We start from the raw sequence: 27,248 nt of genomic DNA on the forward strand, positions 1-27,248 counted from the left end.
ATTTAAAAATACATATTGTCTCATGTTTTACCATGACATTTTATTTATTTTAACACACAATGGGTCAGCAGTCTGGGTTCTTTATAAAAGCTTGTAATAAGTGTTCTTGTTGGGGACTGGGTCACAGCTCTCCTCATCATTAAGACTCCAATAAAATAGCCCTTTCATGTTATTGCCAGAAGCCTCATAAAATGTGCTAAGTTACACAGAGATTAGTTGCCAGTCTGTATAAAAACCCCATGTCTTCTTGTTGATCACAGACAAAAATGCATTAATCATGAACAGTTCTGCATTTTCTGTGCTGACAGGGCCTGAATTGTTTCCGTATATCTTGAAGTAATTTTCAAAATAACAATTAAAAAAAAAAAAGACCTTCCAATATACAGCCTGTTAGGTGGAAATGGAAACCCGAGCAGTTTTTTAAGGTAATGAGAAATGTGATTAAAATGTATGACTCACAAGAACAATATTCTAATATTTTAGGTTGGCTGGCAATTAGAATAATTTTAATGATTAGAGTAGAGTCGAAGTCAAATGCCAACATCTTTAATAAATCCTCTCCCTGCCTATACAGATTAATATTGTAGACACAAACTTTTTTAGGTCACAGTGCACCAGGCATCCATCAGAAGTCAGTTCTGCCAGCCCAAACACTGCCTCTGGCATATACAATTTAATTATTAATAGTATGTCTCCTAGGTAAACTGTTACACAGTCTTAGGGCCTTGTTTTGTAGTCATTAAAATTGAACATGTTTATATTATTGAAACCCTTGCATTCAGTGTGTAGGCTGAGTTGATCTTAAAGTATCCAAAGAGAATTTACCTGCATTCTGTTTCACATTTATAGACAGTGCCCCAGAGTACCTGTGGGATATAATTTTTAGCATTAACACATTTAAATAGAGAACTGTTTGCCAGCTATAACTTTAGGCAGATACAATAAACAGGGCTTTGGCATCTATGATTTCTGAACCTGTGGGTTGCTGAGAAATAAGAGTCATTTCTGTTCAGGCACTGCTGTGCATTTGACAATTTTCGGCTTTATTTTTCAAAGCTTTATAGGGAGCGGGGCCTTGATACGCTTGCACTTTGGAGCTGTTTGGGTTGAATCAGGTGCTCGGTCAAGGGCATCTTAACAGAAGCCAGAGAGGCAACTGTGAGCAAATGTGCATCAGCCCGCCCAGGCCCCTAGTGGTGGTCGCACCCAGGAGGCGCGCCTTCAGTCATCCTAGTCTGTTCACAGGGAGCCACTGACTGAGGGCATTTCGGAAGAAGGTACCCAGAGCTCACCACCCTTTTATCATTTCAGTGTTCGTTCAGGCAAACAAGTTGCAGCAGCACATCTTCTCTGCCCACGGACAAGAAGACAAGATCTACGACTGCACGCAATGTCCACAGAAGTTTTTCTTCCAAACAGAGCTGCAGGTAATGTCCCCACGAGGATGACTGGGGTTGAACTCAGTTGGTCTTCTTATAGGAAACAAGACCATTTTGAATTTGGATGCACAGTATTACTCACCCCGGGCCACCAGGATGCTTTGTGTGTACAGGGGCAAAGGGAAAATTAGAGGCTGGATTAACAGACACCAAAGTAATTTTGCCTCTGGCTGCTGTCAATCATAAAAAGAACTCGAAGAGACCTATAATTGGGCCTCCTGACCCAGTGTGGGAGACTTAGGGGTCAGGTTTATTGGACTGTGGGATCATTCACCTCCCTTGTCATGGCCCTTTCTCCCCGGTCCTGTTTAATTCATGTTCTGTTCCCACTGGGCTCCCAGCTGGGTGGAGGTCCAGGTTATTGTTGTCCTGAGAGGCTCAAAATTGGAAGGGAGAAGGGGAGAGGAGATAGAGACCTACTCCTGTCCAGTATGTGTTTCTGCACTTGATGGAATAGAATAATTATTATTTAGAAGCAGCCATATAGTGAAAATGTTGGTACCTGAAGACACTGAGCTGAGCCTTGCATGTCCCATTTGCTACGTATGTGACCTTGCCCTGGTCCGTAATGCAAGAACCTCGCATATGAAGAAATGATAGACAGGGTAACACTTACAGGGCTGTTCTCAGGTAAAAATGAAATAAGAGGTCTGAGAGTGATGTATGCAACAATAAATAGCAGGTCTGAAATATAAATGTTTCATTGGTTTTATTTGTCTTAACAATAGACTGCTAGTTAAATATAAGTAAGAGACCTGGATTCTATCCCAGAAATGTCACTTATTGTAAAAGGAAAGTAGCTCTTGGTTTATTATTATTATTATTATTCTATTACTTCATCCCAAAAATGGGTATAATGCCTATCCTCACTTTTCTGATGAGATGATGTAAGAGTAATGTGTTTTTCTTAAATCTTGTTAGTGCTCTTGGAGGAGAATAGATTCAAACTCGAAGTTACTTCATTATTACGAGCATTATTAATAAAGTTATTTAGCCTAAAATGGTGGGTAATTCTTTTTTGCACTGAATCCCTTAAACAGCTTAAAAAGGAGCTGATCTGGTTGAAGCAAGGACACAGAGCCCCACCCCACCCCATAGTCGCCTCTTCCACCCTGGGAACGAACCCTGGGCTTCGTTGTGCCTCCTTGGGCTCTGGGGAGTATGTGAATTATGTGTCAAAATAGGGAATTTTCAGTCTATCATCTCAGTTAACGTTCTATAAGTGAACAAACAACAAATTAAAGAACTGACATGAAAGGTAACTGAAAGTCTAGGCAGGCTCATTTCATTGTGGACCAAAATTAAAGTTGCTATCATATTTTTTATCAGTTCTAAATAGGATTTTACTCTGTGAATTAACTATAGAAGATAGATCCAGCTAGACTTGTGTGAAATTACTTATTAAAATAACCTAAATTTGTTTGAAAACATACTGTTATTGCAATAGTTTCTAAAGGAAAAATCATTTGGGTTTTTAAAAATGACTGTAAAGGATATGGCCAGTGCACCCAGTGATACTGTTAATTAGTAGGCAAACTATGAAGCAGAATTAATAGTAGCTTAAAGTCACAGTTGTAGAGATTCTGTAGGAACTGACTTCTATCTAATGTTGTTGCAAATAATTTGGCAACAACATTCCATTTTAGTGCCATGTTAGAAGATTCTGGTGCAACTGACCTGGTGTTAAGTTTAAAAGACCTCAACACTTATGACAGTGCTAGCCTGTGGCCCATTGCAGAGCAGACAAAACAAGCAATTAGATACATCCTGCAGAACGCCAGATTCCTTTTGTAGTGTATTTTAGGGTTTCATGGAAGATAAAGTATTCGTTTCTTTTCTACAATTAGTAAAGACCAGTGGTTCTCAAACTCTTTGATCTCAGGATGCCTTTACTCTTAAAAATGATTAAGAACCATCAAGGGCTTTGATTTATGTGGGTTATTATCTAGTGATATTTCCATATTAGAGATCAAACTTAAATGTTTAAGGCACAATAATGTACAAGCATGCAAGTTTAGTAGGTATTAGAGAGATGATGTCATCACTTGTCATGTCAAGTAGCCTCTGGAAAACTCCACTGTATACTCATGAGATAAGGAGAATAATGAAGGGCAAATAATGTCTTAATGTTATTATGAAAATAGTCTTGACCCAACAGGCCCCCTAGAAGGATCTAGGAGATTCCCAGAGGTCTCCAAGCCACACCTTAAAAACTGCTGGTATAGAAGATAGAGCACAAAACACAACTCTTTGTGAATCTGTTAGATCTTATCAAGTCAAACGTCACTAAAAACAGTTCTGACTCATTCATTGAAATTGTGATCTGCGGCAAAATGCGACTCAGTCTCAATATACGCATCCTTCCTTAGATAAAGAGTGGTATTTTTAGTTGTTATGTGATACTTATTACAAAACTAATATCCACAGTCATTGGACTATCTATGGAGGTCTATGTTCTAAAATCCCCAATAATTGCAGTGTCATTTAGTCTCAATATATTAATAAAAATGGTTCAGAGTTAACTTTACTTTTTCTAGTTTTGAGAATGTTTGGATTTTTGTGCTTTAACCTTAGAGATTCACCATCCCATGCAGTGGCTTTCACTACCCAAATAACCTTTACACCCCTATGCATAGAGGATGGAATTAATGTAATTTCTAAATACTGATTTAGTTCTTGCCTGTAGTAAATATACAAAAACCATAATAGAGTTTTGTTAATTCCTAGAATTGCGATGGGGGGAACAACTGAAATTAAGGTGGCACTAGAAGACAAGATCAGTAATCAAAATAATAACAGTAGAAAAATAAAGCCATTTTATCAGCCCACTGTAGTTCATGCCCAGGAATATAAAATAAGTACAATGTTTAAAATTGACACATATCACCCCACTCAAACTCATCTACTTTTTGATTTCTCTAGTTTCAGAAAGAAGGACTTTTCAGAAGAGATTATAAAACTATATGCCCAACAACTGAAATCCTATTGGCAATTTGAAAGCATACAGTTTATTCAGCTCTTCAATCAGAGTGAGAATAATAGGGCAAATTTAGGACAGTCATTCCAAAATTGCCCAGAAATATATCTTTTAATGGTGCATAAATAATTTCATGAGCTTAACAAGTAATTTAAATTTCTTTCACTGTTTGTACTCTAAAAACATGAACTAGAAGTGCTTTGTTGGGTATAAAATTATAAACCAACACACATACACCCCACACGTGCAACACGGGATGTGTTATTTTCGTTAGCATTGCCTGCAATGCCAGTCAGAATTCAGATAATTCTTCATTATACACTGTTCATCTTCAGGAGATCAAAACTCAAAACATCATCTTGTGGACATCACAAACCACAATCCCCTCTAAAATTAAGCAAAATGAAATCTCTGTTTCTATGGAATACTCAGTCTGGGACACACCTTTTGCCAGTGTGGAAACATGTTCCTCACACGACCCCTAAACCTTTACAACCAAAAGTTCTAAATGCCATTTTGGAGGTATATAATGTATAATTCTTAGTAGGATATATATGTATATATATATATATATATATATATATATATATATATATATATTTTTTTTCCTTCTGGTAGAGATTCCCCCATTTTTGTAAGGAATTCCAATATACATCAAAGGCCACCTAGCATGCTGATAGAGAAGATATGCTTTGGAATAAAAGTGCATTATTTGAACTAAATGAACATTTTGTTATTTTGAAAGTGAATGACTATATTGAATGTTTCACATGTTTTCCTAATAGACCTCAAAACTTTTTCTGCAGAACTTAAGGAAGCTGCTTTGAGAGAAGGATGTTGTGTCCAAGAATAATATCCTACAATGCATATTTGTACCCAAAGTGGTTTATACAGGTGTGAGCAAGTGATGTGTTTGTAAAAATCCTGTTAAATAGTCCACTTTTCTTTCAATACAGTAATTACTGTTTAATGGTTGCCCTAGAAAGGCTACAATTCAGTGGCAGTGATCAAATCATCCTCTTCCAGTGTATCCCCGTAGAAAGTTCCATCAGGCATCATTTTATGCATTTAATGGGCATAGAGGGAGAAGAGGGAATTGGCCTAGATGAACTTTAGGCTTCGAGATTCTGGTAATTCAATTCCTTTTGAATCAAAGATCATTTTGATACTCAGCCCTTCCCTTCGTTAACTCATGAGTGCAGGGTTTCCTACATTCAAAACACAGTAGCCATTTGACTTTCAGAGGGATACACCAAGATTTTCAGATATCACTTAAGTTCAAATATATAATAGTCTCTATAGCTTTTTTTTCTTCTCAAATCTCATTCTCACCAAATCATATGCATATTTTGCACATCACAGCTTAACTGATGTCCAACTTTTATGGTCATATTTCTGAAAGCAAAATGAATTACTGTATACAGGATGGGACATATAAGACAAGAATACATCCATATCCGCTGAGCACCCTACTGGGTCATGTGCTAATTTAGCAACTTCCCTGAACTAGCCTTTAATAAATGTAATACAAATGAGTGTTTCAAATTATTGAATAGTATGTGATGGGTGGGACATTTAAAAGTCCTTGTTAGTAGTTAGAATTACAAGTGCTCTACTATATACTACTATCATCCCAGTGCCATTATTAGGTAACAAAATATATGTATTAATTAAAAATATTTATAAAAATGTAATTTCATAATTTTAAATTCACCCTGCTCTCAAGCATTCTATGTCATATCAAAAAGATTAGAAACATATCATATTTACAGTCTACTAGAAAAGATAAGATAGGGATACAGTTAGCTATTATATGAGATAAATATGTAATAAACTGTTATCAGTATTGCAAGAGAAGATGTTTATTCTCCAACTGGGAGAGTCGAGAAAGCCATCATGTGGGAGCATTCAAGCTGGTTTTGAAGAATGGATATGATTCTGATATCAATGGATGTGGGAGAGTCAACCACCCGTGAAATCTCAAATGGTTAATGGTTTTTAAAAAAAATACTTTTCATGGACTTTTTCACTTGTTTTAAATACACTTTGAATTCACTACCGAGCAGCTTAGTACAGGGGAAAGGGCTTCAGCTACGTGGGAGAATCACCAGAGTTTGTGATCTCTGCCGCTTACAAGCTGTTGACTCTGAGCTTCAGTTTTGTCATCTGTAAAATGGACCTGGAGGCGACAAGGCAGCGTCCTGCCCGACTCCCAGGGTCCTGGTGAGAGCCCAGTGACGCTAAGGTGCTACAAGGCACAGTGATGCTCAGTGGAAGTGTGGGGTATGCGCGGGGCAGGCCTGGGTGGACGTGGGCTTCCTGGCCTTCCCGCTGTTCTCTAGTGCTGCCCTCTGTAAGCGCAGTCAAGATACATCACTGCTTGGAAATCGCATCGCTATCCCATGCGGGTCAGAAATTTCCTCAGTTCTCTGTTCGAGTTCACTAGAATAATTTCCCAATTAATCGTACTTTGACATAGTTTCATGTTAATTGGTTTCCAGGTAAGAATTCTTATTTTCAAACATTCATCTTTTCAAAGAGATTGAAGAGTCTGGAGCTTCTTTCCGTTTTCTTTTTAGCATATAATTACAAAACTAAATTTATATTTGCTTTCAGAAATGTACTTCAAAGCAACCTGACCCTTGCCCCCACCCCCAAATTAAGGACGTGTGGCAAAAACAAAAAGGTTTATCTTGCCCCTCCTTAAAAGACAGTGGCATCTGGGTGTGGTGCGAGGAAGAGTCTGTTTTAGTCTATTGTCTCTTCATTTTTTTCTCCAAGTCGTGCTGAAATCCTCTTTGTAAACAAGAGGAATGGAAAATGTATATTACTCGTCACGGCACATCTGAAGGAAGTGCCTTTAAAGCTATTTTGTCCCTCATACTCATCTTCTCACAACTTTGCCATATTTTTCAATTGTCCTGTTTTCTTTCATTATGTCATTTTGATATATCAATGATATAATATGTCAATATATCAATGAAATTTCTTTTATTATCTGCCCTCCAACTACAAGACTCATAGCCCTGTCCTTCCTTGCCTCTTATCATCTTGTCCTCCTTTGGGACCCCCAGACAGGAAAGCTGTACCCATCAATCACCAGGTCTGGGCCTGCCGTCGCCGGTTCTGTATTGATCCTTTGGGAGGGCAGTCAGTGTTGGGGGCCTACTTCCTGCCTCTTCCTGGGTGGTCTGTGCCTCCTAGCTTAGCTCTCCATTTCCTTAGATCCACTGGACTTCTGTGTACCTTTTATTGAAATCGAAGCCTCTAAACACATTGCATAGACTCAGAGATCTGTAGGAATATAAATTGTGTCAAGTGAGCATGTGCTTCTGGAACTGGTCCTTTTCTACACACCTCATTTCTCTGCTTTGTGGGCCTGCAGGGCTTTTGAAGTAAATTGGTGCTACAGCAACTTCCACTTAATTTGCTCAGTGGTTAAATTGATCTATCTCTTTTATTTGATCGGATCTCCAGGAACTGAATCATTTGCATTGATTTATTGATTGGTGCCATGTTTTCATCATTACTTTTGATCACTTTCAGCTGCTAATATTGGATAATTCAATCAGGATTGATTGGCCTTACCATTGAAGGCAGAAAGTTAATCATATAGGACAGAGAAATAGAGAACGGCTAACCTCAGTTTGACTGTTACTCATTCATTCACCCTCTGTCTCCGACCCCCCACCCCCTACCACCATCTCCCTGCTTTCCTCTCTCTCTCTCTTTCTATTCCTACCCCCCACCCCTTCTTGCTTCCTGGCATCTATGCAGTAGCACAAACTTAGGATTTCCTTGAGCAGAGAAGGGAGTTTAAAATGTTATGGCATTCATAATGCATCTAAAGATGAGGTAGCTTTATTTTGCTTTTTAATAAAAACTGCATCTGGAAATTAAGCAAGCATACCGAAAGATACATGAACATGATTGTCACAATGAACTCATTCGGACTAAATGAGTAAATGCATTTTCAGTTACCCGTTTTGTACCAATAAATGCCTGATCTGTGTGGGCATGCTTGGAGGCACAACCTGGGCTCACCTTTTTCTAAATCTGGCCCTCACTGCTTCACCATGTGTCCTGGGAGTCAAATTTTCAAGAATCAAGTGGTTAATATGACTGAAGTAAGGGCAACAGAGGTACTTGCAATAAGCTAAAACTGCTTTATTTACATCTGAATCATTTCTACAGCACCCCAGCTCAGTTTTTGAAAATTCTCCATCCATTAATTTCTTGATGTTCATATCAATGACTGGTTTTTGCTATTAAAGGATGGAGCACCACCTCCTCATTCTAGGGCTCATTCCCCCCTCCAACAGCCCTGTTGTTAGCGATCTGCCATTGCATTATTTTCTTGTCTGGCCCAGAGTTGACAACAGATGGCCATCTCTGAACTGCCATCAGTGCGACTTTATGTAGCATCCAGCTAGGGTGTACTGAAGAGCACTGTGACCAGTTCCGCAGCCTCCCCCCTCCCCATCCCCTGGAAATGCTCATCACCTCTGCCACATTCTGCTTTGGCTGGGCTCTGCTGGCCCTGCCATCCTCCATGTCGCCAAGACAGCCTGCTGCCAGAGCACCAGGAGATCTGCCTCCATTAGGAACGAGAAGCTGCGGGCATGATTGTCCTGTCAAGACAGAGCTCTGTCTCAGCACCTTTGTAGTCGGATCCTTTGGAAAGATCTGGAAATCCAAATTTCTAGAACATTCTGCAGTCCAGGGAAGTGCGTTGAATTCCCACATGTATTCCTATTTTAGATGTTTGCTCTACCCATGGATCAGTTTGCTCACATTTGCAGAGACAAAGTGCCAAGAATAGACCCTTTGTGTTTACAAACTTTCATCTGACTATTGGAAAACACCACTTCCATCTCCTACTGCTGTGACAATTAGAGTAAGATGGTAATCATGGGCTTCAGTGTAAAGCCCCTAAAATGAGCAAAGAATTCATTCCAGCATCTTCTGATCCATCGTTGTGGTGATCCGTTGGACAGCTGCACAAAATGAGCTGTTGCTGTGCATTTGGAGAAAGATTGATAGGCTGCTCTTGATCGAGTTTGCTAAGGCAGGGCAGCTTCAGAGCCTAGCATGTATTTTAAGAGGAATTCACATTTGTATCCTTTATTGTTATATTTGCAGTGAATCTACAGCTCTGCCCTGCAGCTAAGAAGGAGTAAGTTCCCCTTATTGGAGAGAGAGCAGTGTTGTGTAAAAGCCGAAGATGTGGCGGGCAAGATGAATAGCGCTTAAAAGCAGTGCCCGCGGTGCTGTCATTTAGAACAGCAACTCTGAGGCCTTCAACGAGAGTGAAAGGCAGGGTAAACGACTCCTTTAAAAGTGGTGAAATTCTAAACTGCCTAAAAGAACAGGCCTCCTTCATTGATAACTTCATTGAATGAGTGAGTGGGGGAACCAATTCACAAGGACGTGAACTGCTTCCCTGAAAGAGGACGAGAAAGTTTGCAAAAGGGAGGCTGTTTCCTTGTACCCAGTGTGTCTGGGAGCCTGGCATCTTTCCTTGGAGGTCCCCTCCTGCTTTGATGCGGCTCCTCAGCTGGCGGAAAACCATCTCTCACTGGAAACCCGAGTCTCCCATACAAGGTGTCCTTTTTGACATTGCCAAAACTTAATTTTATAATTATCTGACTTACACCACTGGGCACATCTGCTAAGTTTGTGTGCCTCCTAGACACATAAAAGGCTACTGTGATGCCATTAAACATCAGCAGTGTGCTTTGTGTGTGTTGAGTTTATAAGGGTGAAAGGTGGCTGTGCAAGAAAACAGAGGAGCCTGTTTGCTGTGCGCCAGGCCCTGAAACCTCACTCCCGTACTCAGTCATAATTCATGACGGTGCTGGTGGGAAGCCCTCATCCCTCTGTGGAGTTAAGGCGTCTCCACTGAAGCCTGCTGGGAGCACCCTGCATCCCCACCCACCATCTGTGCCTTCGCTTGCAAGCTTTCTCTCTCCCGCACTCACTCTTTTCTGAGATCTCTTAGCATTAACATTATCTGGCTACTACTGTTTTTGGAAAGGTGGCTCTCCAAAAGAGATCGTCATTTACCTAGGAGAAGAGCTGGGAGGAATGCATTACAGTGTTGCTTAATGTCTCATTTAGAAAGTGTGGTTTAAAAAATGGACAGGGAAGCAGCAATTGCCTTAAACCAGTTGCAGGCTCTGGGAGCCAAGGATGCGCTGCCAATCACCAATTAGTAAGAGGCACCCATGGTCTGAGCGTGGTGGGGGTCCAGGGATGTACACGAAGTGTGCGTGGCCATTCAAGTTAACCCTGCCCGTAGCCGGAGTCCCGAGTCCAGAGTCGAACCTGAGAAATGTTTGCATGCTCTGGCCAGCAGCCAGGGGCGTGAGTGCCAACCCTGCCCCATGCACTGCCGGGCTGTGGGGGGAAGCCACCCACTCCTAGGACCGAGGACCGGAGAGAATTGCCTCGGGGCTCCCCAAGACTCAGCTGCAAATGATCAAGCCCTGGGCTTTGCAGAACCCCACTTAAAATCGCTGGGGTGATCTGTGTGCTGCGTGCCACCTTCTGCAGGGGAAAAAGCGGAGACAGCCAAACCCCAACTCACAAAGCCCGGAGGTTTTCCCTCCCTGTCCCATCCTCACTCTGCTGAGATCCCAAGGGTGAGAGGACATGAGGGCGGTGCATGGCATACCAGAAGAAGAAACCACTCCTTGCTCACAGCTGACCAAAGATTAATGTGTCATGTTTCACAGTATGTTCTGTTCACATGGTCCGTTGTTAGTAGTCCTTTTCAAAAGCTAAATCAAACCCAAGCCTGAAATACCAGTGTATGAATTTAACAGATGTCATGCCATAGGGGACCTACTGTGTTATAAACTGCAGAAATGGCCTTTTTATGCTTCCGACTTGGGCTTATTCCAAAGAGGATTTGGAACTACAGCGGCGAGGTGAGAGGTCCCACATTAAGACAGCAGCACCCACGCATACTTCAGCCTTGTATGTAATTGGCTCAGGATCTCATCCTGATGTCCGGGTGGTATTAGTCACAACGTCTCCCTCACCCAAAGGAGAAGTAGGGCAAGGATGGCTGGGCTCACTGTCCACGTTTCCTTGGGTGAAAGATCACTTTGAGATGACACAGCTGAGTAGTCAGCCTGAAATCCTGGTTGGTATTTTATTAATTTTGCACCAAGATAAATCCTGAAATTCTGACAAACTCCATGACAGGTGAAATTCCTTCTTGCAGAATCTGCTCAGCAAGAGGCTGCTCATTTCATTCTGTTCTGAGGCAGGCAACAGGAGGGCAGCTTTATAATCAGCCCTCAAAGGACCCCCAGCCGCCCCAGAGTCTTGGGCTGATTGAATAACTCCTGGGCCTCTTCCCCTAGGCCTCCATCAGCGGGGGTCCTGTGGAAAGCAATCTCCCGCAGACTGGCACTGAAGTGAGCTTTAAACCACCATTTTCTGCTCTCCAGAGGAGCCTGAAGTACTAAAAGATAGATGGACTGCAGATATTTTATGAGAAACTGTCAGAAGAAGAGCAGAGTAAATGTTTTTTTTCTTCTCCTTCTTTGAGCCACACACTACATCACTGTTGAATTTCTCCCCGAATCTTTTACATTTAAAGTAAGAAATTAATTGGTTGCTAACCTTTAATTCCCCCTCCTTCTTCTCTGTTGTCTTCCTCCTTTTTTTGTTTCTTAAATATTCACACAGAGGCCCTTTGCTTAACCACAGTTGCAGAAAATCAGTACCATTTGCAATGAAATATTTATAATGACAGAATGAAAAATTGGATTCATTTTCTGGACTGTAGCCGAACAGTCTGCAACTTTGTGTGGCATTGTTTAGCATCCCTCATTCCTGCCTTTCATTGGAGTCTTTTTCAAAAACATGCCACATGCACGCTACCTATGTTTTGGAGGGATGCCTATCAAAACACAGAACCCATTTGTACTCTTTTTTAAAAAATAGAGGAGAAAAGAGCGTATTTTTGTTTGTGCTGCCATGTGGCAGGCCCTCAGCTCTGGCCCCACAGAAAGGTGGAGAGGATGTGAACCTCGTCCAAAGGAAGAAGGTTTGCCCTGTAGGGAAGAGCTGTGATAAGTTCATAAAGAATATAGGAGACAGTCTGGTCTGCACTTTGCAGCGGAGTACAAATAGCAATCAGCATGCTGTAGTATCTTGGGGCAGATCTATAAGGGGAAACGGGGAGACAGAACCGAGGTGTGTGAATATGCATCAAGCATCAGCCCTCACTTCCTTCTTCCCTTTAGTGTTTGCACCATAGGCGTTCCTTTCCATGTGACCCTCATATTCAGAGCTGCTTTCTTTCTAACCAGGGTTATTACCTTTTTTTAAGAGCTAAAAGACCAGAGGCTTTTGCTAGGACTGTCCAGTGTTGTATTTCAAACAAGTCCACCTCACAAGCACAAAGGCCAACACCACATTCATTCTTATTACAAGGATGAGATTGGATTTGTAGCAAGATGCCTATGAAGTAAATTTCAGTCTACCAAATAAGTTTTCACTTACAACACCACAGGCAGACAGAAAGAGCCTGCCCATTCTCTCTTCCCTCGGTTGTAGGAGTGTAATGAGGGATTTCCCTCCCCCGCGGGGGGCCTGCCCAGGCTCCCTTTCCGGCCCTCTGTTTTAACCTTTCTTTTGTCCCCTTGGGAAGTACTGGCTTTAATTAGTCAGTGTTGTTTCTTTTTGCCGGTTTTTCCAAAGTGGAAACAGTTCTAGTAGATTTAAGCGTGAATAAAAATAGTCAAACTCGAATCTTCCAGTTTCATTCATTGAATCTGCATCATGCATTTCCAACTCCACAAGATCAATAATCCATATTTTATTGTATAATAAAGCTGACCGTAATTGAGTTAGTTCATTCATTCCATCTGATTAGCCCTATGTTATTTGTGGGGAAGAAAAAGAGCACAAACTTATTTTCACCAATATATTGGATTATGTGAATATAAAAAAGCTTTCAGTACTATAAAACAAATTTATAAAGATGATAGCAAATTCATTTGTTTCAATATTTGTTTATCCTAGGAATAATTTGAATCATGTCATACTGCTTTTTTTTTTTTGATAATTAAAGCAATTGCCTCTATTGTGTCAAACTGTCCCCTCATCAGCCTGGCAAGGGCACCTTCTGACCAGTCTCTCTCCTGACCAGGAACAAGAACCACACGCCACAGCTGAAAGGCAGCTGGGATAAACATCTTCTGTTACTGGCCTTTGGAGAGATTCACCTTCAGAGATTTCACCTTAAGGGTCATTTATCTCTTATTCATCCATGATGACCATTTTCAAGAGTTTTGAATACTTACTCTGTTCTTTCTGAAGCTTAATCTTAGCACAAATTTGAACCTGAGTGATAAACAGGAACAGAGTCATTCGCTATTGAGATGTCCCAAGATCACAAGGCCTAGTACAACTTGGGTGGGACAAGTATTTTCTGAGAGGGTTGGAGTTTTTATAGAGGATTCTATATTTGTCTTTCCTTTGCATTCCAAAAAAAAAATGATTTTGAGAAAGACCCTGACAGTTCAGCAGGAAATGATATGTGTTCTTACACAAACTGGATTGTAGCTTAGGAATCTAGCCTGAAGTTATTTTACTGTAGCGTTCCTTTGATTCTTTGATTCAGGGGAGAAAAAGAATTGTCCTTAAAAATGTGTGTTTTAGGATGTGAAAGCAACTTTTCTCTGGGGCTATGCATGGATGCTAAAAATTGTTTCCACTTAACCCTTATTACTACTCTCTTTGTTGAAGACCAGGTGAAGGGAAGAAAATTTTTTATGCTAGATTTTCAACAATGTGGGTGAGTCTGAAAGAGAGATCCAGGTAAATGGGACCTGAAATAGCTTGCTATCAATCTCCTATGCAGACCAGGAAGGCACGTTGAATAGCCTTCATTGAGGTACTGCCAGATGCATTTCTGCATGTGACATGGCTCGCCAAAGCACTTTGAAGGATGTTCAGTGTTATTAAGCAGACTCACAGGAGCAACAGGCCTCCTGACAGAAGTAGAGCCGCGTAGCAGGAGTCCTTGGTGAAGCAAAGTTGTGCATTGTCAGAAAGAGGGGCGCCCAAATGCAGACTTTATTTTAATATCTGAGCTAAGCACTCTCTGGACTATTTCTCTTCCTCTTACCCAGCTCCTTCTGTGTTGTGGCTGGTTGACGTTTGTATTTGAAGTGCCAGGCGGTTTAATGAAGTTATTTTTTTATAAATTCTGCAACACTGAAGCAAGCGTGAGGGCTTTAAATTAGAGTAAGTGCCACTTGTGTAGGGCAGGTTCCTTGGAGGACTGATTAGCAGGAGGCTTCCCATTGCCCAGCTTTTTATGTGTGGCAGCATTGCTGTGTGTACGTGTTTACAGCTCACCTCTAAATTTGTGTGTGCGCGCACCGTGCCTGCTGCCTGGCCCTCTTAGTCAGAGCTGTCTTTCTTCCAGGATCACGTTAAATACTTCACTTTAAAGAGTTTTTATATTTTTAATTATATTGCTTTATTGTAATGAATTAAAATTAACTTGGAGTAGCAAATTATATAAGGATGTGAGGGTTATAGATTACTCTCACCATAGCTACAGCACATCTCTGTGTGGGAGAACTAAGGGCTGTCTTTCTAGTAGCTCCCTGCACCCTGAGAGGGAAGAGACCGTCCCACAGAGACCTCAGAGCCGTGTCCGGAAAGGGGCCCAGGAAGTGGGAAACAAACAGGGGTGTAATGTGTGGGTTTCTGAAGCAAATAGAGGCTTTTCCTGGCTTGGCAAAGAGTGAGGGCAGCTTTGCCATCTTAATACCTGAAAGATTCTGAGACAGGACATGACAGACAGGAGAAAACACGAATTTATCTTAAGACCTAACAGGGCTCAAGATAGGACGCGAGATGTCCCAAAGCATCCTGATTTCCTTGCCCCTTGCCTGTGTGGACTGGCTAAATAAACACGGATGATTTCAGGGGGCCAGGAGATTGTTGAAGAAAGGGGGCTTGAAACTTTCTACAGTTCACAAAACAGGCAGGAGAAGGGAAAGTGAGCAAGCAGGAAACAAGCACCCAACCTGAATGTGAGATTCTTCCTCCTTTCTCCAAACTAGGTGGGGTTTTTTACATTTTAAATGAGAGATAGCCAAATAGAATTAGGCTGATGAAATACTAGAGTGTTAAAGGACTTTCTTAGAATTTAAACAAGGGCTACTCTGGGCTCCTTCCAATTGCCGTCTCCAGGCAGCACTGTGAGCCCTGAGGGACAGAAAGATCAAAAGCAAACCCCAGGGATTTTACCTGTGGAACCTCCACATGGAGGTAACCGTCCCCTCCCCGCCACAGCACATGCCCATGCCAACATCCCGCTGAAGCATGGCTGTGCTCCTGTGAACGCATGCTCGCACATGCAGGCTCATGCACAGTTTAATTCTGTAAATACATTGCCCTTTCACAGTTCTATTCTTATTACGTATATTTACTAGAGCAAATGGACTAGTAGACAAGCATGTAGTTGCCTATGATAGGGAAAGACTTTTTCCTGTTATTCTTAATGATTTATAACATGTTTGACTTACTCTTAATGTGAGTTTCCCTCCTAGAGAGTGTAGCAGTGTTTTTAATAAAAGAAATAATACACTGCAAGAAAGTGGCATTCTGTTGGCTTTTTGCCCAAGTTCAATAAACTGTTTTTCATAATTATTGGTATTTGGTGGACAGGAATCCTTGTCCAAATCAAGTGGAAAGCAGAAAAGAGTCCTTGCTACCTCTTTCTCCCTACAAAGGTTACCCTTTGAATATAAATCACAATGCCTGGTGCTTCTCCCATTCTAATCAGATGACCTTTTGAATCTAGTGGACCAGAGTTTAAATCCTAAGCCTGCCAGTCAGTTTTTAAATCAATGCCCTGCTCTGCTCCATCAGCTTTCTGGTCTATAACTTTAAATTTCAATGGATTTCAAAAGCGGAAGTGAAATAAGTAATACTGGTGGCAGCTGGCAGCTGACAATAAAACAGCCCACCTCTACTGCAAGATCGTGGGCCAAGGAATGTGCCTATGGGTCATTTTACTGAGTCCTTTTAAAAAACCGCTGGGATTCAAAGTCTAGGAGAAAAAGGAGGAGCGGGAAATTGGTAATGTTTGCAAGAGGACATTTCTGAGTAGTTATCAATTTAAGCTCCCATTATTTGCCACTATTACTACACAAGGCTGTTAAATATTTAGCAGAAGTTAGTTTAATTGTGTTTGACCAGGAAGGGGATGCCTGACTATGGCTTGAACATCAAGAGTTGGTTGTGGGCATCAAGAGCCAGGCAGAGAGGAAATTTGTATTTGCCCAAGATGAACACATTACAGCATCAGACAAGCCTTCCTATTTCTTCCTTCCACAGATTTATTTATCCTTAAGGTATCTAAAATTAGAGCACGAAGAAGGGGCATTGTTCACAGATGTAAAATTGGAAGGAGGTCATTCTTAACCTTGTTTACAGATGTTCTAGTTTAGGAAGCGCCAGTGTGATAAATTAAACATTGCAGGGGGAAAAATTAAAGCTTAGAAGCAACTGGCACATGGACACATCTGTCCGTGAAGCACTGACTTAATCCCTGAATATCTTATTAGACTGTATTGCCTATCAAAGCCTTCTGTCCCACAATACACTGAATCCTGCACTTCTAGAATCTGAACCAAATCTTTAAGCTTCAGCCTTTCTTTCACTTTTGCTGGCTTTGTATGATTTGATTTAAATTTTTTGTTGGCTCATGGCATGTAAACAGGTAGTTTCAGTTCATTATTTTCTTTTAAAAATAAACTGTATACTTTTAATGTATTTCAGTGGCCATTTCGCTCGTAGGCTATTCCACCAATCTGGCACCTTTTTTTCTCAGCATGATAGATAGCGTGCATTGTGATTAGGTCCAAAAAGGGAAATTTTCAAGCCTGTCAGGTATGCAAAACAAACAATGGTCAGCTAGTGGCTGGAATTTTACTACTGACTCTTAAGTTCTTAATAAAAAATAGAATTGTTAACCATTTCCCATATATGTCCCATCAGCAGCAGTATTTTTCATTTTTAAGCTGATGGAGCAGAGTGACGTGTTTTATGTCCCTGTAATGCTTAATTGACAAAATCCTAGGAATTGTCTTACATTAGCAACTGGACTTGGCATTACTTTAAAAATCAGTCTTTGCTGAGAATCCTGGAGACTCACGTTAGACGAAGCCTGGCTAATTAGGTGGGTATTCTTGTGACATGTTTAAGTACCATAGGCCTTCCCATCTTGGTTTGATGTTGTGAAAAAGAGCACGTGTGGTGAAAATAGGCTCTTTTTGAAGTGACACCTTATTTTCCTGCCCAGCCTGATGGATCTTCAGCCCCACAGTTTGAGTCCTAACCAGTCCCCACCCTCTGTGACCCTCAGCCTGACCCACACCTATGCCCTTTCTCTGGAATCCCTTGATCCTTCCAACCTCCTATCCTCATCTCCAGTCCCAGGCAAGGATGTCTTCTCCAAGAACTGTGCCTTTCACAGGAGGTGAGGCACCCTTTCTCTGTGGCACATAGCACCCTGCCCCCTAATGGTGAGCGTCTGTCAGCTCTGCAGCTGGTCTGGCCTCGGGATTAGAACATAATAACCAACACCGCTTAGCGATTGCTTCATGCGCAAAGCCAGTTCAACCACAGGCGTCGCTATGAGACTGCTGAAGTCGGCTTAAACTCCCCGGCACTTAACTTCATTGTCTATAAAATGAGCTATTGGAACACATGCTGCTAGGACCTTCCAGCCCTGAAACCATTTCTTTGGTTCTCTGATGCATTACTTACAGGTATGGTTGACTCCTGCTATTGAATCAAGACAGCAAATTAAGGATGGTGGACTCTTCCAGTTCACTCAAAGTAGACAGTTGTTTCCTTACTTCAAATATGTTTGGAGTTTATTATGTGGGTCCCTTTGTACTTCATTAGATTGCAAATATTCCTACAGCCTCACTGATTAATTGTCACTAAAATGTACCACCTTTGTTCACTGGTGATAGATGGAAGGTCCTAGTAAATTGCTTAATGAGTGGACATGTTGGGAGGGACTCAGTTCTCCACACAAGCAATGCCATCTATGATACATCTAAAAAAATCTTCCTCCAATTTCTCAACAATTGCCCATTCTTATCCATTGACTGTATTTTAAAATGCCATACAGTTTAGTTCCATGTGGTATATATGTGTGCCTCTGCTATCCGTTTTTTCTTTTTCTTTTTTTTTTTTTGTTATTTGATGGGAAGATACCTCTTAGAATGAAGACTGAGCAGTGCACTTCGGCATGGCACAGCAAGCTTAGTATGTCCTCCCAACACTGTAAGCAGTGGTCCTCAACTGGGGGTGAATTTTTTTCCATAAGGGGATATGTGGCCATGTCTAGAGACATTACTGGTTGTCATGACTGAGAAGGTACCACTGGCTTGTTGTCAATAGAGGCTAGAAATGCTACTGAACACCCTTCAGTGCACAGGACAGCCCCCCAGAACAGAGAGCTGTCCAGCTCAACATGTCAGTGGTGCAGAGGCTGGGAAACCCTGTTGAAAGGCAAGTCCCACTGGCCTTCTAGAATCTGTTTAATTTGTAAACTTCTCTGTAGAACAAAGCAGTTAAATGACATATTGTATATAATGAGTATAGCTTACTGGATTGTCTTTTGGGTTAGTTTGGATGAGATAGAAGAACTGTATGATACAAATATATGGTCAAGGCTTCTGAACATAAACTCCTGAACATGCCAATGTCCACATGCTTTAGGGTTCTCTCAGGACACCCTCTTCTAGGCTTCTTTAGTATGAAAATCCAGGGAACAACAAGTAACAACAACAAAAAGGTTCTTCAGTGAGGCCTATTACATGTGCAATCATTTCCTATTGGAGGTGTGAACCATTTAAATCTGCCAGAACCATTTAAAATTGGCCTGGAGTATAAACTTTATAAAGCAATTATGTTCCAGCCAGGGGACAAACTAATAACCTAATAGTCCTTTCTGTCTTTAATATATTGTATTTTTCTGATCACTTCTGGTGCCATTTCACCTTTTGCTTTAATATAGCTTAGTGTCATCCAGAAAGTGCTTTTAATACGTGAACTGTTAAATGTCAAAAGAAAATGCATCAGTGTCTCTGTAAGTTCATGGTGATGACATTACCATATGAAAAAATAAAAAGGGAAATTCTGTCAGTGCAAACATGGTCATAAATGCACCATTCATGGCATTAAAGAGAGAGCCAAAAGCATATCATGGCAATTTCTGAAATGCCATTGCTATGTCAAAATACAAGAACCTAGTAAAGCCTACCTAAATAAATACATTAAATTAAATTCTCCCCAAGTAAAAATTATGAGTCAACTTCCATAGCTATGGAAATCCGTTGTATGAATGTGATTTTTAGATTATCAATGCACTTCAGGAAATATTACATTTTTGTCTATACTACATCTCACAAAAAATACACATGCCCACATGTATGTTCCTAATGTTTACCAGGTAAGGACCCCAAAAACACAATTACCCATATTTTTTGAGACAGCCAGGGAGTATATAGTTCATGGATAATGGCAACTTTGGGGTGGTAAGATGGGGTCTAATTGGTACTTTTGAGTGATTTGGGTCTTCAGTGTAATTTTAGAACATCCTTAATGGTACTTCCAGAGCTGCAGTAATTCACTTTTAATTAATTTAAAACTATAAATACCTCTGCAGTTGTGTAGACATTGAAAATGTTAATTTATGATATTCACACCCCCATTCACCATATTAAGATGTCTAAAGACTGCCGTTTGCCATCGTATTTTTTTCTCTGTCATATGGGGGAAATAACCCAGTATCCTATCATCATGAGCTGTGTACACTTTTAAAACTATTTCACTAGCAAAAGAAGTTGGGAATGAAAAAGCAAGAGGGTGGAAATGTAAAAATCTTGATTAGAAAGTATAATTTAATAGAACATGTATTGAACCAAATGTATTGATTAATGTGGAAGATATAGTAGTTATATTGATTCAAACCCGAGATTTACTACTAAAAGCTCTAAGCCAAAAAGCTGTTGCAGATTGCTACAAAAGTCAGTGTAATGCTGTCCTTGAGAATGCCTTCACAAAGAAATTCTTCTAATGTTTGAGGACTAGGTAGAATGCGGTATATGTCAGTTTGATCCCGGAGGGTTTTATTTTGTACTCTAATAGCTGTTACGAGCCTACATTATATCCAAGGAGTAATTTTCCTTAGGGGTGCCCGGCTTGCTTTGTGTCAATATTCTAGCATTTTAAGTCACGTACAGTATATGCTTCTGGGAACAGGGAAGGAGCCAGCCAGACTCATAATGGTCTGCATTCATTAATAAAGGCAGACGCTTCTGTCCCTCCATTGCCCACTACAGGGATGCCTCTTTGGCCTTCAGGGACCCGTACAGACACATTTAAAGAAAGCTTTATTTTGAGTGGGCAGGAGATGAAATGTAGGACTTGCAGGCATTTCCTAAGTCAGCTATATGCCCGAGCACAGGGGTGACCTTAATGGGTCAAAGAAGAATGCAGGTCAAAAGACTTATTATCCAGACTGTTGGAAACCAATTGCTTTTGTTTAAAAAAAGTAAAAAATAAAAAAGTAGCGCTTAAAGGTGGATAGTAATGTAAAATTCTCTTTGCAGCCTCGAACTGTGCGACTGTGTGTGTCCTGGAAGATGCTTCTAGAAAAATAAGGGCACAAGGATTATCCATAGTGGTTACAGATAAAGGCCCATCTCTAGTGATAAAAGGAAGGGTGATATAATTAGCTAATCAGTGATGACTGAGTACGGATGTTTGCGTTCTTCAACTAAAGAAAAAGCTACATGCTGCCCTGGTACTGTCACCATCTGTTGGAAGAAACAGCCACGTTTAATCTTTATATTTCTTTTATTTCATCCACCTTGCATTGTTGCAGAGCCACAATTACCTACTATTTCATCTGGTTGGAAAACATCTCATTTAAATTGAATACAACTGCAGTTTAAATTCGGGATTCTAATGGCATGGTGAATTAGTGGAAAGCCTGTTATTTTTTTTTTTTTCATTCCTTTGTAAAACAGCGTGCTGGGTCGCTCTTTTTTTTTAGTTTTAAAAGCTTGTCAGAATTTGTTTGAGACAAAGGGCTATAAATAGACAAGTCATGGTAAAAATGATTAACATTTGAATCAACACATCTGACAAAACTTCCATTCAAACACAGTTTTTACTGTTATTATCATTGCTGCTTAGCATTTCGCCAATGCCGACAGAGGGATACCGACACAGACAAGATGTGGTCTCTGCCAAAATACTGGACAAGTGAGGGAAAACTGGACACAATATTTTTTTGGGGGGGAGGATTTAATTTTTCCACCCTGGGAAGGTAGATTCTCCTTGACTTTCCTCCAGAGCTTAACTTCATCGTTGATATAGGTGCAAATATTCAAAGTCACATTGAAGTCGCAGGAAAACGAGCTAGCTTAGCCAAGGTGAACAATTTCAGGGGATCATGGGTTTTTATTTTTATTTTTAAATGTTTTTCTTGGATGGCATTTTAAGTAGGATTAAACCATTTGACCAGTAAATGTGGTCATCTCTCAGAAAGGAGGAGGCTGAATTAATCATTTGTTAGAGTGTGCCAAGCCCCAAATGAGAATTCCAGTCCTATAAAATGAAAGGCATCTCATATTTTAAAAGAAATACATAGTGCTAGAAGGAACTTTTTAAGATCCTCATCTGTTTTTTAGCTAAGTTTAATTTCACATTGTAGAGAAAAAAAAGAGCACACTCCTTCCAAAAGGGGACCTTTACAGAAAAGAGAATGTTTTTTTGAAACCTGGCTATTAAGACATCATACCTAGATAGATCTTCTTTTAAGTTTAAGGTGTGTTATAGATTTGATTTTTTTTTTTAACACAAGCCCGCGTCGTGTAAAACAACTGTTCATAACTGGGATTAATGGTTTGCAATTTTCGGTTACTTAGACATAGGGTCTCCGAGAGATGGCTTTTTGTAGAGTATAATATGGCGCTCTGTGGGATTACAGAAGTTTTCTTCTCTTCCTCCTTCCTTTTCTGTCGTCACCCCTCCCTCACCTTGTCAATGTTGCACCAGTGTTCTCGATTATGTAAAACACTTTCCTTTCATTGGAACAGATATTTTTTTCTCTTAACTTGTCATTGCGTTTAAGTACTCTGGGACTGAATTGCTGTGTAAAATTGGTGAGATGACCCACTGCTTTGTTCCAGTGTAGTGGTTTCCTCCAGACCTGCAGAGCAGAAAATTTACCCCGAGGAGCCTGCTCAGCTGGCGGCGGGGCGGCCCTTACCCCGCCTGCGCAGCCGCGTTGGGTCCGCAGTGACCCGGTGGCTCCGTGGGAGGGCAGAGGCCTGGCAAGGGCGCGCGCGCTCCGGGTCTCTGCTCTTGTTTACCGTACATCTTGCCCGCTTGCTCTGTGTCCCTTTCTAAAGAAATGATATCTATGATTTAAAAAACAAAAACATGAAACAAAACCCATGGAGGGCTCCCATGAAGCAGCGTCTTACTTCTCTTCCCAGAAGATGTTCAGTGAGGTCTGGACACTGTCGCTGCGCGCCTGTTCTCCGCAACCCCTAGGAGCCAGCCCCATAACCCGTGCAGTGCGTAACCCGTGCAGTGCGTCAGCCATTCCTTGAGAAAACGAAATCGGGCCATTTGTGCTTTCAATGACTAAGAATGCGGTGGGCGGGAGGGGAACAGACACATCCCGGGATCCTCAGGGCTGGTCCTGGAGGCCATTTTTTTCAGTGCCCATTAGCCTATTTCCCAGGACCGTATAGGAATACGCCCTCTCCCCAGCTTGAGAGTCACTGCCAATGGCAGATGTGTGACTAGGGACCCTGTCCTATGCTCAGTTGAGCTGGAGCAAAAAAGAAAATGAACGTAAGTGATTTCAGTGGTATGCAGACATCTTCACATCAAGAGAACATTCTGTCTTTACCATTTTTCATGCCAGATTTCCCATTTAGCTGTTATTTATATTGAAGCCCTTGATTTTTGTATAAGCTGAATTACACAATTACTGTTGTCCTCTCAAATGATTTGTATTCTTCTCTCTTAATATGCAAAGCCTAACTCCTTTACAGTAGTAACTTCAATCTGCTGCAATAAGTGATTCATATTATTTGTTGGTTTCTTTGCACTCTTAGGAGACTTACATGGCTTTTGGCTTAAGATGAAAGCATCCAAATGCAACTCTCACAAACTACTATGGCCAGTTTGTGTTAGGTTCTTGTTTTGTAGTATCTTAATATAAACCCACAGAAAAACACTGGAAAGACTGCAATATGTCTTTCTTTATTAGCCTCTAGAATCCCCATGAGTGTGGAATGTCTACTGTAAGCACTTAAACATTTAAAAATAATATTATTAAACAGATTATGATTTTACTTTGATTATAGTTTTAAAAATATCTGCCATCCTCTGTCAGTATCCTATTTAGATAACAGCTGTCATGACTTGTATTTTTTGTTCTTTTCTTTTTAAAATAAGAACTTAACTACATGATCAAACTTGACTCTATGGAAGACAGTCTGAGAAAGCTTAGATGGTATGTTTGAGTAATTGCACTTTTATATTGCCTATGACCTCTCTGATCAGAATTGTGTTGATTTTTAAGGAAATTAAGTTTTTTTAGTCTATTCAGTATTTTGATTATTCCTTCTGTCTACCTGTTGGTGAAAAACAATTTTCAGAATTATTTTTAATCAATACAAGAAAAAAGAAAGTTGCTATAAAAATAGTTTGCTCTTCTATGCAGTTAGGCTGCTACCACTAAGGAAAAAAAACTCCAGCTTATCTTAAAATAGTATAAGTACTATTTTAAAGTACATAAAAAAAACAAAGTAACATAAAAATTAGAAATGTTTTAAATAACAGAGCTTAAAGTAATGTTCCTCATCATTAGTACTTGTTATCAGTCTTCACCAATGGGCTGAATTTGAAACAGGGAACGGGAAACCTGGGTGTTCTTGACAAGTCTCCCGTCTCCCCCACTGGTGTTCTCAGCCCTGACTGGGGAAGCTTCTTGTTGTTCAGCACAGATTCACTGAGCAGGCATTTTGCTAGGTGTTGTAGGAGATGAAAAGCTAGCAGAGATCTCCAAGACAAAGCCCACTGCTTAAAAACTTCCACAGCTCCTCTTCATCTACAAGACAGTCTGAACTCTTCAGCAAGGGACAGAAGACTCTTCATAATCTGGCCCAAACTACCCGCCTTCTTCTGTCTCAGATGCAGCAGGACCATCTAGAGGCCTCCAACCAATCTAAGCAAGTTGCAGGTCCACAAACGTACGTTGCATATTCTTGCTTCACTGCCTCTACCCGTGTGGGCCTTTTGGCCTGGAGTGCCCTCCCTGCATCCCAAATGCCTTCATGTTTCCAGCCTCAGCTAGAATGTCATGCATTCCCTCCACTGCAAAGCCTTCCCCGAAGGCCAGGAAGGATCAGGTGCAGCCATGACAATTTTGTATTCATTTCTAATATAAGCCTGCCATATTGCTGTACCATTTTATGCCCCTGTGACTTTCTTCTTTAGACAGTGAGCACTTTGAGGTCATGAAGGCAGAAACCATCCTTTCCCTTCAGTAGCCCTTGCCCAGTTGCTCAGTCATGCAGTTGGCCAGGTCCTCTTTATGAGCACATGGTGCCGTGCGTAGTGCCAGATGGTGATCCAAGTGTTTGACAGATGCTTGTGAATGAATGAATGAATGAATGAATGAATGCCTGTGTTACTGACACAGAGAGAGGGCCTGGCCTGCAAATAACCAGAAGATGTGTGCTAATCAGCAGTGCACAATACAGGGGGATGTCAGGGAAGGGAGAAACCAGTCGTACATAGGATAAACATGGAAGTTGTAGTATTTTGAGATGGGCTTCAAGGTTCTGATTAGAAGGGATGGGGTGTGTGTACAAGATGAGGTGGGAGAACATGACTCAGGAGAAATACAGAGGCAGGAAGGTAGAAATGATCAGGCTCGTATCCAGGTGAGGCTGGGAATGAATGCCCTGTGGGTGTGGGACCATCCGCCATGCAGGCCATAGGCCCAGGTATACCAGCTGGCCTCTCAACAGTTTGGAAAGAGGTTGTTCCCTCAGCAAGGAGACATGCTGTGTGGGTGGAGAGCAGACTACCAAAACCCAACAAAAAGTCTGCTTCTGCTGGGGCTGGGGGGTGGCTGCAGGCTGCACTGGTCGGCTTGCTGCCCATTCTGTCCACGTAGCTGTCGGCCACACAGCTCCTGCCTTTAAAGCCCATATTCAGGGACAGATAGGGCCTCTCCTGTCGAGATGTTCACTATCTCAGAGTGATTAGAACAAAAGCACATGTAATCAATGGAAATAGCACACAGATAAATAAAACTGTTAAAAGAGTACTACTTTGGTCTAAGAAAAACAGGTCACATTTGATAAGAAGAGATGGTGGAGACGGGAGGGTATTCTGGGCAGGCATGGGGAGGCAGAGAAAAGGGAAGATGCGGGCCAATCCTCTCACCTGCGGAGGCCCAGGGCCCTGCCTCTCGTTCCTGGTACTCCCTGGACACAGGTAGGAGGCGGCCCCACGGGCACCACTCATTGGTGTGCAAAAGCATGTCAGTCTCATCATTAGAATCGCTCAGGATTTACAGATACGTGGTCCGATGAAAATACAGTCACTTAAGGTTTTCCCCCCTCTTTCTTTTTCATTTCAGAATCATACGATGACTCAACACAGCAGTTAGTGACGTACAGTCTCTCAAGGCGAATTACTTTTGTGGCACAAAAAGGGAACATGTTTTACTCTTTGCACGAAACTCTCATTGTTAATGTATATTATTCAGAAACATTGTATTGTACCATAAAACTTGTATTATCAAAACTGTTGGATGTTCATGTGTTTGAACTTTTGAGCACCGGATAGACTCCTTGTATATAAAGTGTTGCACATGTATTATGTCGTCTGATACTAAAATGGTCTTATAAAGACAAGTGGACTTGGGCCTTATTCAGGCAAGATGAAAAAAAAAATGTGAGCAAAATGGCTTAAGAGAAAGTATTTTCAAGGAAGATAGATTAAAACAACTACGTCACACATGACACAATATTTGGACTTCCTTTTATTTACACTTAAGCCTAGAATTTCTCTTTTGGTTTATCAACAGTTAAACCCAAGACTATTTTTTATTGCTGAAGATTCTCGCAAACCACAAAGAGATATTCTCACACAACAGAACCCCGCAGCTGGATAAGGCCCGTATATATATTTGTAAGCCTTGCCGTGTGACAGATAGCATCACTATATATGCAATAGTTGTTATGTAGACGGTCAAAGAATTTTTTTTTTTCCTGGATACATTTGAAGCTTTGAGTGTTCAAGGTTTTCCTTAATGATTTCACACAGCCAAATTCTTGAATCAGTTGAACTAACCTGTATGTTACTGTTATTAATGTTTACTCTGCGGTCTGAACCTGGAGATTACTGGAATTGTTTTCCAAGAGGAAATAAATTCAGTTTACCATTAGGTACGAGTGTATTTGTTGTGTTTTCTTTTTCTAGGGACTACCATTTTAAAAAAAAATCTAATTGCCTGCACCCTTGGAAATGAAATCTGCGTTTGAGCTTATCACAGGCGTAATCTCAATCATATTTAACCTTTTCACACTGGGCCAAATGCCGCTTGGGAGGAGATCCGTCTTACCGCAAAGGGAAGGAATCGGACCCAATATACGTCTACTCTCTCAGATACTACCAGGTCACGTTGTATGGAGGATTCTGACATCACAGATGGATGTGATGGCTGTTTT

At 41.0% G+C, this 27,248-nt stretch overlaps 1 protein-coding gene across 7 annotated transcripts in view; it reads left to right on the forward strand.

Moving 5' to 3' along the window:
- The window catches only part of ZNF521 (zinc finger protein 521), a 273,380-nt gene extending 246,415 nt beyond the window's left edge, over positions 1–26,965 (forward strand). For 5 of the 7 annotated variants that reach the window (XM_036902571.2, XM_036902565.2, XM_036902568.2 and 2 more), the window contains 2 exons: positions 1,312–1,427; positions 26,156–26,965. In XM_036902571.2, the coding sequence (XP_036758466.1) occupies positions 1,312–1,427; positions 26,156–26,185 (146 nt within the window). In that variant the 3' untranslated portion in view covers positions 26,186–26,965. Of the gene's footprint in view, positions 1–1,311; positions 1,428–26,155 lie in introns of those variants that run through there. The other 2 variants (XR_005028153.2, XR_008998288.1) reach the window with 1 other exon arrangement.
- Positions 26,966–27,248: the final 283 nt, after the last annotated feature.

This window comes from Manis pentadactyla, chromosome 6 (assembly GCF_030020395.1).
Source record: "Manis pentadactyla isolate mManPen7 chromosome 6, mManPen7.hap1, whole genome shotgun sequence".
Classification (NCBI taxonomy): Eukaryota; Metazoa; Chordata; class Mammalia; order Pholidota; family Manidae; genus Manis; species Manis pentadactyla.